General features: G+C 36.4%; 1 protein-coding gene across 1 annotated transcript in view; it reads left to right on the plus strand.

The window, feature by feature from the left end:
* Positions 1 to 3064, plus strand: part of ROBO2 (roundabout guidance receptor 2) — a 584467-nt gene extending 581403 nt beyond the window's left edge. The window contains exon 29 of the mRNA XM_080815165.1: positions 1220 to 3064. Coding sequence (XP_080671291.1) covers positions 1220 to 1221 — 2 coding nt within the window. The 3' untranslated portion in view covers positions 1222 to 3064. The remainder of the gene's footprint in view (positions 1 to 1219) is intronic.
* Positions 3065 to 13062: the final 9998 nt, after the last annotated feature.

Below are 13062 nucleotides of genomic sequence, written 5' to 3' on the forward strand. Positions count from 1 at the left end.
TCGCTATTTCCAGCCGTCTATTACATGAATATTTCTTCTATTCCAAGTCTGATTTACACTATACAAAAATTGCCTATATTTAGGCAATTAATCTTAATATTTATAAGTTAATTAAGTACAGTCCACTTTGCAGTTTTCTTTGCCTTTTAAAGAACCTCAGGAATTCTTCGTTCCCTAGTTGCTCTTCATTTATTATTATAACTTTTTTTAGATTTAGGCAGTTGACCTTGTAAAGTTGATTTTTTATTATAATAACAAATTTTATAATTAAATTTCTTTTTGAATAAAGAGCCAGCATTGATATGATAACTAATCTATAAAAATAAAATACCAGGCAACAGAGGAAGAGAGCATGTCACAGAGGAAGAAGCACTGAATTCTTTGTGTTAATTTTTTTTCGTAAAATTTACCAATTCTTCTATCCGATGTCAGAATTATACTTGTTAAATAGTTTCAGCTGCTTATTTGAATTCACATTAAAAGCACTGATGAAGGGATGCCTGGGTGGCTCAGTGGGTTAAAGCCGCTGCCTTCGGCTCGGGTCATGATCCCAGCGTCCTGGGATCGAGCCCCGCATCGGGCTCTCTGCTCAGCAGGGAGCCTGCTTCCTCCCTTCTCTCTCTGCCTGCCTCTCTGCCTATTTGTGATCTGTCTGTCAGATAAATAAATAAAATCTTAAAAAAAAAAAAAAAAAAGCACTGATGAAGGAACAGCCCTGGATTCCAGTCTTCTCAACCCAGAACAAGTCAGCTACCTTCCCAATCTCTCTACTTCCTGATTTTAAAAAAATGGCATTACTATTATGCTTCCATCACAGACTGGGGGATGCCATGAAATAATGAAAAACAAAAGTACTTTCAAACTGTGAAGTTCTTTATTGACTAGACTTAGCATTCTTGCTGTCTCTTACTAATCTGATTATTATTGATATGTTTATAATTCTTAATTTGATTCATGACTGCTTGCTTTAGTGTAACTGTCAACTCACAGGGACGTGCAGAGAGAGCACTATGTGAATTTTAAATCTCCAAATTTTACAACGTTTCTTTCTTTCCCTTCCCGTCACCACGTTTCCTACCTTCACACACTCGCAAAATCCATCTGATGGTGTTATTTTCATGTATGATCTGTTCACGTGGCTTTATGTCGTGCTGGTCAGGAGGAAAGACTACCTAATGTCAATGCAAACTTACCTCTGATTTTTTTCATCTCTTTGTAGAGTAACTGAGAGGAGACATGCAAAGCTGCTCTGAAGGACCACCAGGTCTGAACTCATGGAAGTGATGACACTAAACAGTGCAATGAACAATTTCTTTATTTATGTACTATTAAAAGAACTGTAAATGCAATGTAAAGACAGACACACAGCCACACATATCCCACAGATATTTTACTTGTGTTCTTCTCTTAAGTACACCACCCACCTTAACTCTTTCTTGTCAGGAGTATATAAAAAAGAAAGAAAACAAAACTCGCCCTCCAGGAAGAAAAGGATTTTCCTCTGTATATAATTTCTTTTGTGCATTGCTATGCAAGCTCCCTCTTTTTAGCTCTGTTCCTACTATCGTCTGTTTTTATTGGTCTGTTGTACTATATGTGAATTAATAGGCTGTGGTGCCATATATTAACTTTTAATTGTGTAACTTTTATGTTTAACTTTTGCACTGCAATTTTATTTGGTGATAAGCACAAATCTCTACTCCTCGTTGACATGAAGAACAGGTCTGAATGTGAAGGGAGTTTCTGTACTGTAAGCTAGGCTGGGTGCGCTGGTTGGAACCAATCACGTTAGAGGGTTTGCAGTTGGGGTGTAGGAACAGAAAGATGCAAGGGAACCGTGGTGTTGGCAAAGTCTTCTTCGAATATCAGGGACTGAGTCAAAAAGAAAAGCAGAAAGGTGGCTTTTACTATTGACAAAAAAGCAGGGGTGAAAGAAAGAAATTTAAGTCTTCAGGCTAAATAGGCATTACAATATACAGAATAGCAAAGATGTACTAAGCTTGCTGAAGAAAAAAAAAAGGAAATTAAGGTTATATGTAGAATCAACTTAACCTGTCGTTGTAATTGACCCGTCTGAGAATTATAACAAGCAGAAGGAAATTAAGGTGTTTCACAAGAGCTGTGTTTATATTACAGTTTTTTAAAAAAGCATTTTCTGAATTACCATAATTAATCTCTCCAACTCATTAAGTCAGACTATAATATGAAGTTCCCCAAGGAAACAAACAAAATGAACTCTAGAATATCTAGCAAATAGTTAAAGAGGCAATTTATTATTAGGACATACTCGGGCTGCTTCCAAATGCAAAAACTCTATTGCAATATCTCGTTTCATCTTTCTAATACACGTACAGTACACACTAGAGGATAGAGCTGCATCACTTAAATTTATGACTTTGGAAAAATAATGCAGTCTATAGACAATTTTGTGTTTTATTTGGTTAAGAAGTGAAGTGTATGCCACAGATGTATCGCCAAATTGTAAGTGCTTACAAGGCAGTGCTCAGAGTATGTTCAGTTCACAGTAAGTAGATTTATTGGAATAAACATTTTATGGTACATTCTCAGAAATTGGCTACCAACTAAAAGATGTTTGACCCACTTTGAATGAGTAAATTGAAAACAAAAATTTAAAAGGAGAAAAATGCATGTTTATACACTTTTTAAATAAAACCAAACCTCGTTAAGTGGACATTAATAACAGTGTCCTGCCTCATTTGTTCCCACGACTTTGAGAACAAGAAATTCCTGAACATCAGTCATGTATGGTCAAAAGGAATATAACTTTGGAATATATGTCAGCCTCTGTTCATGTATAGTCGATCAGTCAAGTAGAAGAGAACTTCCCTGAAATTCCCACTTGTGACATTTTTTTTCCATCTGCCGCCTCCACAGCTGTAAATTCTATTTCTAGTTATACTTTCTCATGTTTTCCCTATGATGTGTTCAGTAGTTGGTACTCTGAAAAATGTTCGATGTGATTATTAGAATCAATTCTAAAATAGGGGACCCGCTTGAATGACAATTCATACTCCCATCCATTCTTGGCTAAGTCGCCAATTCTGTATCATATTATTATAGCAAAGGGATAACGTAATTCATTTTCTCTATCTTTTTTGTTCCCTGAGACTGCATCAACACAGGCAAGAGCGGAGGAATGTAATGTCTTTTACGGGCCCCAACCTCTTTGGGGGCCATGGAGCTCATTTCTTCGCCGAAGGAAAAAAAAATATTCTGAGACACACTTATTAAATGCGTTATCAACTTCCTACCACGAGTGCCTGAATTTTAATGCAGTTTGATTTCTCTGGGTCAGATTGTCTAGGGAAGGTGAAAAGTTCCTGTGAAGAATGACTACATACTATTCACAACTGTAGGATGTGAGGAATTTAATTTTGATTTATGCAGCTCCCTACTTTGCCTCTTTCTATTTAAAAGCAAACAAAGTTTTGTTCATTTGTGTTCCCTCTTTAGGCTTCTCTGTAACCCACTTTAGATTAAAGCTTTCGTTCATCACATTTATTATACACAGATGTCGATCCCTAATGTGACAAATAAACCAAGACTTCAGTGTAGAGTATGGGTATGACAGTGACTTCTGAAATAACGCAGGACATAACATCATACCTTCCTGATTATTTTCAGTGTATAAAACGTAACCATTTGGGTTAGATTTTGGCAATAGAGACCTTATGGTTACTCGGAATGTTCTTCTAGAACTTCCACGTTCCCTGTTAAGTCTAGTTTTGTATGTAACTTGCTTAGTAAAATGTTGCTCCCAATATATCATCCTCACACAGATACAGAGCAATATAAAAATCCTGTGGCTATCCAAATGAATTCAGGAATCCTATCCAAAAATCAAAAGCTTTTGTCAACTTACTATAAGTAAAAAGCTTCTAATCAGTATGTCAGAATGTTAGTAGAAGAATGCAAACATGTACAAGACCTCCCATAATTTTTTTCATCTTGTAGCCCATTGAATGAATGTGAATCACTGAGCTCGGTCTTCTGCAGGTCTGCACAAGGTCTGCATGACTTGTCAGAAGGAAATCTGGGTGGGGGAGAATGTAAACTCATCTTGCACTCACAGGCCATGCTACTGTGCACTCAAGCCCCAAACAACACAGCTCCATTCTCAACATGCCACGTCTCCACTGGGGAAAAGCCAAGCAGCACCCCAACTCAGGTATGCCTCCAAGTGTGCAGGTAGAGTCAGCCCACCCCTTTCCAGACCTTTTCCATACCATATTTAAAGTGGGATAGTACAGGGGCTTGAAAACAATGGATTCCTTCACAGGATTTGAATCCAGTTCAGGGGAGCATATAGGAAAATCAAGACCAACATTTAAGGTGTACTACAACCAAAGGGAAGTAAAAACATTGCAAGTATGCTTGTTCTAAATAACAAAAACAGATAAAATGGTGTTGTATGTCATAGCTTAATGCTCTGGGTATTTAAATATATCTTCAATGGAATTCAAGTTGAAAGTCTGTATGAGCTCTGATAGAACACCTCCAAATTTCTATTCAACAAATTTATGGAATTGTCTGTTGACAACTTAATTACACGAATACCAGTGAGCTCTAAACTGTGATTTATCTTCACCACTGGAAAGTGATTGTGTGTCAGTATTAAAGATATGAAGAACTATGACATTCCCTAATTTGTACATCTACTTCTGTACATTGTATTTATAAAGTTACATGATGAGAATTGGTGTAAAGCAACGTCTTTCACATTATCTTAGAGATGAAGTTACTTTTATTTTGCTTCTCTACAATGTGTACCTTCAAAAGAAACCCCCTACCTTTTTTTCACAGAAGTTCAATTTACTAATTTTTCTTATCTCATCGTTTTCAAAAGCATTTATTGTGACTTTAAAGTGTTGCAAGATAAGGGATTTTGTGGCCGTGGGTAGACTTTTTATACTTTGTTTTATAGATGGACTTTTTTTTAACTAGTCTGTTTAAGTCATCAAACAGCGTCCAAAATCTTAATGTGTTTCATTTGATGTTATTAGATCAGAAGAGAAATTGGCATAAAATTGGTTAATAGTATTGTCAAAGAATTGTGTATTGTGTACTCACTGGGAAAAAATAAAATATATTCACATTTCAAATTTGTAAAAAAGCCATTTATGTAAAACAGACTTGCCTTTAGAAAAATCAAACACAGACCATTCTGTCACTTTTGTAACTCTACATTAATATTTTGTGACCAAATGCATAATCCGATTATCTCCTTTGGTAATGGGTTGGGTGGTGGTAACTAGAAATTGACTTACAGTAGTGACTAAATTGCTGACACTGATGGAGAATATAAAAAGCATTTGAAATTATAGATTCCCCTCTCTAGGCCCTGATCTCCAGATCTGATCTTCCCCACCCCATAAAGACGTTCAGGTAGATAGAATACAAACTTCTCATCTACGAAATTACCTTCAGAAATGATTCTTTCAATATAAATAAGTATGAGAATTGGAAGAAAGTGGATATTTCTTAATTGCCTTAGAATAGCTAATGATAACTTTTTCTAAGATGATGGATGTTGAAAAGTTGTATTAGGGACCGGGTAGAAAAGAGAAATTCCCTATTTTATTGTACTTCATGAATATTCCATCCTTTTTCACTAAGTACAATTACAGGATCAAATTATTTCTAAAAATAAAAGAAGTTCATGTATTCTTTAAGATAATATAGTAATAGTAAAAATGAAATTAAAAAACTGAACTCTAAAAAATTTATTTAAAAATACTTTTAAAGCACATGGTAAGTGGATAATACACTTCAGAATTTCATTTGTTTTAGATTACCCATAGGAAAATAAAACAGTATTAGAGGATTACAAATAATGTTGCATTATTATAATGCAGTGTCATAATAGGTGTGATTAAAGACAGATATATCAGTTACCAATATGGTAAAAAGTAGAGGAACTACAAAACAATCATTGCTTTTTTTTTTTTTTTAAGACTTTATTTATTTATTTGACAGAGATCACAAGTAGGCAGAGAGGCAGGTGGGGGCGGCAGAGAGGCGGGGGGGGCGGGGGTGGGGGGAAGCAGGCTCCCTACTGAGCAGAGAGCCCGATGCGGGGCTCGATCTCAGGACCCTGAAATCATGACCTGAGCCGAAGGCAGAGGCTTAACCCACTGAACCACCCAGGCGCCCCCAAAACAATCATTGCTTTATTGAATCTGGGTGCATTATGGAAACACCTACAGATGGCAAAAGTGCAAAATTATCAGAAAGATTTGTTAAAATAAAACACTGTGCTCTGTTAATTATTACATAAGAGCTATATAAAAGATATACCAGTGGCACACGAAAGCATTTTAACAAGAAATAACATTTAATGCCCTCAATTTGTGAAAGTGTATTTTCTATCTTCCAAAGAGAAGATCAGCCAAGTTCATGCTAAATTTCACTTCGTAACAGAAATGTGAAATAGAACTGCAATAACTGAAAAGTCAGTTGCAAGAATTCATAAGAAAAGACGTGTAGAAAGACTTAGTAAGGCGGGAAGATAACAAGCTGTCTCCAAAAGGTTTCAAGGGCTCTTTCATCTGGATGAATTTAGTGCAGTCTTGTTTCCAGCTCTCAGTCCCAGGGGGAGTTTTCTTCAGGCTTAGAGAAGAAATTTGGTATAAGAAAGGGTGGCAAAGCCATCAAGAATCCAAAAGACAGATGCAGGACAATTTGTAAGGCTGTGTGTGACCCGCCTTGGTATCTTCCAGCCCAAACGCTTTCTCCAAGCAGCAGTGGAGTTACTAGAAATATACATACTCAGTTACCTTGGCAATCAATCAGAGAAAGGCACTTGTGGTTTCTGATTCAAACACAGTATCAGGGCGCAGGTCAATGTCTATGACAGGGAATTTTCAGGCCACTGTCACTGCCCTCAGATCATGACACCATAGCATCCTTGGCCTATAAAATGATTTTCATGGATGCAGCTTCTAGGTAGTGGACAACTTGTTTGGACAATCTTTACACAATGTGTCTCTAGACAACACTTATGAATAATGTGTTTCTGACAAACGGCTTGTTTTTTGTTTGTTTTGGTTATTTATTTATTCATTCATTTTGCAAGCTAGTACTGAGACATTGTGCTAAGAATCATACAGAATGGTTGAAACAGAAATAGCCTTTGCCTTCGTAAATAGATGAGTATCTTCTGTGAAATAGGGCCCTGGGCTCTGGGAAAGTATCTTTTTGATGAATGTATTTGAGCTAAGCGGAAAGAGGCAATGAGCAAGGCTTCCAAATACATTTACAAGCAGTAAAATCCACATTAGTTTCATTCATACCCCTCACCCTATCCTATTATCCATATTCTAGTCTTTCTCAAAATAGTCTATGGAATTTTAATAGGTATTTTTAAAATAAAGAAGAAAACAACAGGTGAACGTGTAAAGAGATTTCTTTACTACTTGACTTCTTTCCAAATTTGCTCCATTTGTATACCACATAGGACCCTTTGTCCAGAGGCATCTTATGGAACCGGTAGTTTGTGACACCCACTCTGAGAAATAACTCTCCTAGAAACCTCATTCTGTCCCTAGGCTCTACATTAGTGACCCCCCAAAAAACTCCCTGTGGTTTTGTCTTTTTCTTGCTGTGGTTTTTAAAATCAATTTCAACTCATGGGAAAGAAATGTGTGAATCTCAGGTATTCTGTGGAGATAACAGAAAAGGTGTTCAGTGAGAAACTGCGTGTACCCTTCCCACTTATGACAGAGTTTAAGTACTTAATTGAGATCAGTGCTCGGCACTTGAGCATCAGGGATAACTGCGTTATGTTCTTTAGCTTTTCCACAGTCCTCTTCTCTACGGTTAAGTCTCCAAATCATTACACTAAAACTAAAGCAGGAAAATACACTCATTGTCTCCCTCCTCCCAACTCCCAACTCTTAAAAGTATGATTTACTCACTTTTGAAACTCCTCTATGATTACTGTGAAGTTCTACTTCCAATGGAAGTTTGCTAAAAATAATAAAAAATAGCAAAACTACAAAAAAAATTCGTGGCTCACATAAAATTTAGGGAGAGGGGACTTAACGATTTCTCGGTAGGACAATATGGAACTAAGTCCCGGTGGAAAGCAAAATGCAGCAAATTACTCATGATGAAAATCAGTGTACTCAGAAATAGATAAATATAAAAGTACAGAAGAGAAATTGAGGATACCGTTATACGAACTTCCATTGACATTAAGTATAAAAGAATATGATATAAGAGAAATTAAAGTGAAATGGAGAGAGCTGGGATTTAAATTTACTTAATTAATTTTGAGGTAGATGAATGCAATCAATAGATTAAAATGCCCCAACATAGGTGATTTGAGAGTAATTGCCAATGGGTAATGGTTATTCTAATAAAAAAGATGGAACAGACAAATGGAAGCAGCCTTTAAAAAAAGACATAAATGGAGAGTAGCATTCAGCTTAAAAAGGGATTAAAACATTTCAATAAATGTGAAAGCATTCCTTGTGCAAGTAATTATCTGCCAAGGATTAAGCCTTGTTTTCATTAATGTTGATGATATTCATTTTTTCCTAGTGTTTTCCTGGCATTTCAAGTATTCTACAACTATATCTAAAACGTATAACACAAATACCCATATACATACGACAGCAAATTTAAAGAAATATGTGTGCTAAATATTTAATACCATATAATTCCTACTAACATCCTTTGAATAGTTATTATTTAAAAGATTAAAATTTATAATGATGGTAAGAACTGTTTTCATCAGTGAATCTCAAGTGGAAAGATATTTTGAATCTGTTTTAATAATAAGCCAAATAAAAAGAATTATATACTTAAAATGTATTATATAGCCAAAACATGCTGTAGGAAATTCATACATGCATGCACATAAACACATATATATACACATATATAAATTCAATTCAGCAGAATCTAAGGTATAATGAGTAGATTCATAGACCACGGAAAAGAGGCATTAACAAAGATTATGGGGGTCAAGTCAGGCAGGCATTCCAGACAGAATAATGCTGCCAATAATCTCTATTTCTCTAGACAAATTATATATGTATTTATATGTGTGTATACATATAATAATGTGCATTTATGTTTATATATGCATTTATATTTACATATATGTATACATACACTCATTTATATATATTTATATGTGTAGATATAGTCACATACACATATAAATATATACATCACATATATATAATACATTCGTATGTACATACAAAGGAATGGATATTTTGTCATTCGAGTGGCCAAATGTTTTAAAATGAATAAACCAATGTTGTATACATAGTATTTTGCTTGGCACAGTCCAGTGGGGCCTGGCAATGACAAATAATTCAATCTCAACATGAACTAGTTGGAGGCAATATAAGGCATAGAGTGAGCATTATTTTAGAAGTAGAAAGTGAAACGAATCATATACGATTGTGAGTGTTGAAGAAATCAATTTGGGGAGTTGACAGGTAGGAGGGAGCACGGTGGTTTGGTGTGGGCAGGTGAGATTTCAATGGTAAAAGGGACTGGGTGAGGAAAGGATTCATAGACGATAGCCTGGAGGAGGGGAAGCGGACAGGATACAGTCTCTAGCCCACAGGAAACTGCAGTCTGATGAAAGAACCAGGGGACTGAGCCCACATCTCCTATTTGGTGGAATCCAGATACGATAAATGCATGCAGAGTGTTGCCGTGGCGCATGGAAGGTGGGTACCTCATTCAGAGTAGGCGTTACCATAGGCATCCCAGACCAAATAATGCCTCAGTCTCTATCCCCCCTAGACAAAGATAGGGCTTCACTTTTCGCTGGGCGAAAGCATGGGGGCGTAAGATGCTACAGCGTAGTACGCCCAGAACAGGAAATGGTAAGTGGAATCGTCAGTGGTCTGGAATGGCTGGAAAACAACAGAACAAAGATACAGTGGAGAAAGGGTGAATGGGATGAAAAGCTGTGCAGTCAGACTGCCTAGACTTCGTGACGACCTAAAGGAACACAAAGGGTCTCCTAAGCCCCCTTCACAAGCTTTCTTTTCCATTCTGGGGAAGTAAAGACATCTCATCCTCAAAGGGGATTTATGCTTTTGTAAACGGGAAAATTCAATTCTATCTCTAAATTTTAGGTATCCAAACTTGCAATACATGCAACTAAGTTTCCCAGTAAAGAATGTCATATAAGCCGAGATCTACAATCTAAATAAATATCGTAATTATAATACAGTGTGAAATATTCCCACTTGGAAAGGGTATGGGTTTCATGTAAGCCATAACAGGGACGACCAGACACAAGCTGAATGAGACCCATTATGACTAACAAAATACAACCCCAAGTGGGGCAGAGTGACTTTCTACACACATGCCGTGGAAGGCAGTGGAGCCAAACCAGACCCCAGGGCTAAAATAAGAACTTCATTAGGGAAAATTAAGAACAATACACAACGCTGATAAATCTTGCAACAAAGATCTGCCTGAGGACCAACTACAGAAGGAGCACCAACAAATAAAACTATATCCTGCAAAGAATACAGAAACGAAAACAAGAATAATAATGTGCAATAAAACTTAGTAGGGAAAAATGGATTTGAAAGCAAATCTTGGTCTTCCTGTCTTTCCTCCCTCCCATTCTGCCTTCCCCCAGGATCCTAATGAGTTGTTGATTATCTCTTTTTAAAGACCAACTACACGAAAGCTTAGAAACATGAAAAATAATTAGAGCATAAGACTAAGTATGGATAATTATGAAATGGCAAAATATAATTAATCATCCATTCCCCGCAAATATCTCTTCTAAAATGACTCCATAGTTTTAAAATGCACAAGAACTTTAATTCTGCAATACCCACACACTCTCATAAACACACACATAGAAACAGCATGCAAAACTGTGTGCTCACAAAATAAACTTGTTGGAAGACTTGGGGGCAACATTCAAAGCACTCTTGCACGTGAGTCTGCTCAATTAGCTCCCCAGGCATAAACTCTATCTGTTCCACGCTCTGTCTGATACCATTCTTTAGTTCTAGCTTGTCATCAGGGATTTCAAGTTTTCCGTGTCTGAATTTAGTGCCATTAGAGATGATTTTTTTCCCCCCTTGAAGACATGTATATTTATTTTCCTAACCAACTGAGACTTGAGAGAGGGTTTCTAAATAAAGATTGTGAAATATTTAAAAATGTATGCCACTAAAACACCATGTCTTATACTCCTTTTGCAACTGCCAGTTTCTGACACAACAGTGAATTGAAGGGCTGCCTCAGTATTGAATTGATTTGAATATCCTGGCACCCACTGAATTATTTTGCCACATTAAGTTGAATGGCATTGTGACTTTTCCTGTAAAAGCATTCATTCCATTTGACTAAATACCCCAAGAGCTTAAAGTCTAAACATTTTGTAAAATAAGCTAATTAGTAGTGGAAACAAAATAGAAGGCAACAAGAATGTGTTTAGAAGCTAACAGGGTTGTTGAGCAGTAAGTCTGGACTTAAACCCTCTTAAACCTAAGAGGAGCAAAACATCCTATCACATCATTTTACCTCCTGATGTCAAAGTCAACAGCATGAAGTTCCTCTGAAGAGACAAACAGATTTATTCTGTGAAAATCTCAGGCAAGCACAAATTTAGCAGGAGATTTTTTTGTGTACGTGGTGAGTAAGCCAGTAGCACTATCTTCAGCTGCAGCTTTGCAAAAGTCAGAGGACGATTTTTCAAAGAGATCATTTTTTAATATAAACCCTTTATAAAAGCTGAGGATTGAAGTCACAGTAAATATTACTTTATTCAGGGCAATTTCATCGGTGGTGTTAAACTCTAGGCAGTAGACCAATATTTTTTACCTGGAGAGGTCAATCCACTTAAGCAACATATACTTAGAGAGCAAACAGAGTCAATATTTTCCTGTGAGAAGATCCTTGCATCATCTTAAGCATTTAACAAATGCCTGAGTATTGCATTATATGGAAGAAATTGTCCGTGAGCTAAAAATGATTCCTGCACGTGCTCCTGCAAAAGAACGTCTCACTAAAGGAATTCAGCTATGCTATGGAATATGCACTAGGTGAGTTGAGCCCACCAGAAGTCACTCAATATACTCCTAGGAAACAAGTCACTCATCAATTAAATGAGTGGAACTATGTATCTCCATACAGGTGTTGATGAATGAGCCGTTGTCCTCAGTAGCAATTATCAGGGAAAATGAGGCAAAAGGTTTCAGCCTTCTTAACATTTCAATTCTGGTTTTCTTGTTTACTATAATAAATATGTATTTTTTCCCCTAATTGTTGTTCCAAACTGTTAAGGTTCATATTAAAAAAACAGGGGGTACATTATAGGGAAAAAATACAATTTTTATTAAAAATATTATCATTAGAATACTCCATGTATCAAATAATGCTTTTGGATGCAAGAAACAGAATATGCCCCAAAGAAAATGCTTTAGAAGTATAGACCTAAGGGGTACCTGGGGGGCTTGGTTGGTTGGGCATCTGCCTTTGGCTCAGGTCATGATCTCAGGGTCCTGGGATTAAGTCCCGCATCCAGCTCCCTGCTCAGCCTGGAGTCTGCTTCTCCCTCTCTCTCTACCCCTCCTCCCCTCTTGTGTTTTTTCTCTCAAATAAATAAATAAAATACTTTAAAAATGTAAAAAAAAAATGCAGACTTAATATAACTTAACAAGCTGTCAATGTATAAATTGTGTCAGAGTAGTCTCAACGAATGAGTTGACAACAAAATAAATCTAATTAGTTGTGGAATAATTTTACCCCAATCCTACCCTAACTCTTTCTCATTAAACGAAGAGGAAAAATGGCATAGAGTTTTAAAACTGTGTTCAAAACCATTTTTTTTTTGATTTAGAGATAGAGTCATACAAAAGGATACTCATGATGTTGATTATTTTCAAGTAACCATGTTTCATACAGATTCTGAAACATGCCAGCAGAAATAGGAATTTTAAGATCTTTCCAGATTTACGCGACTCTTCAGACATTTTAGAAAAGATGGAGTTAGTGTGCTCCCAGGTGGAACAGACAACGAATAATAATTATTATATAAAGTGT

The sequence above is a fragment of the Martes martes genome, assembly GCF_963455335.1.
Source record: "Martes martes genome assembly, chromosome: 1".
NCBI classification, from domain to species: Eukaryota; Metazoa; Chordata; class Mammalia; order Carnivora; family Mustelidae; genus Martes; species Martes martes.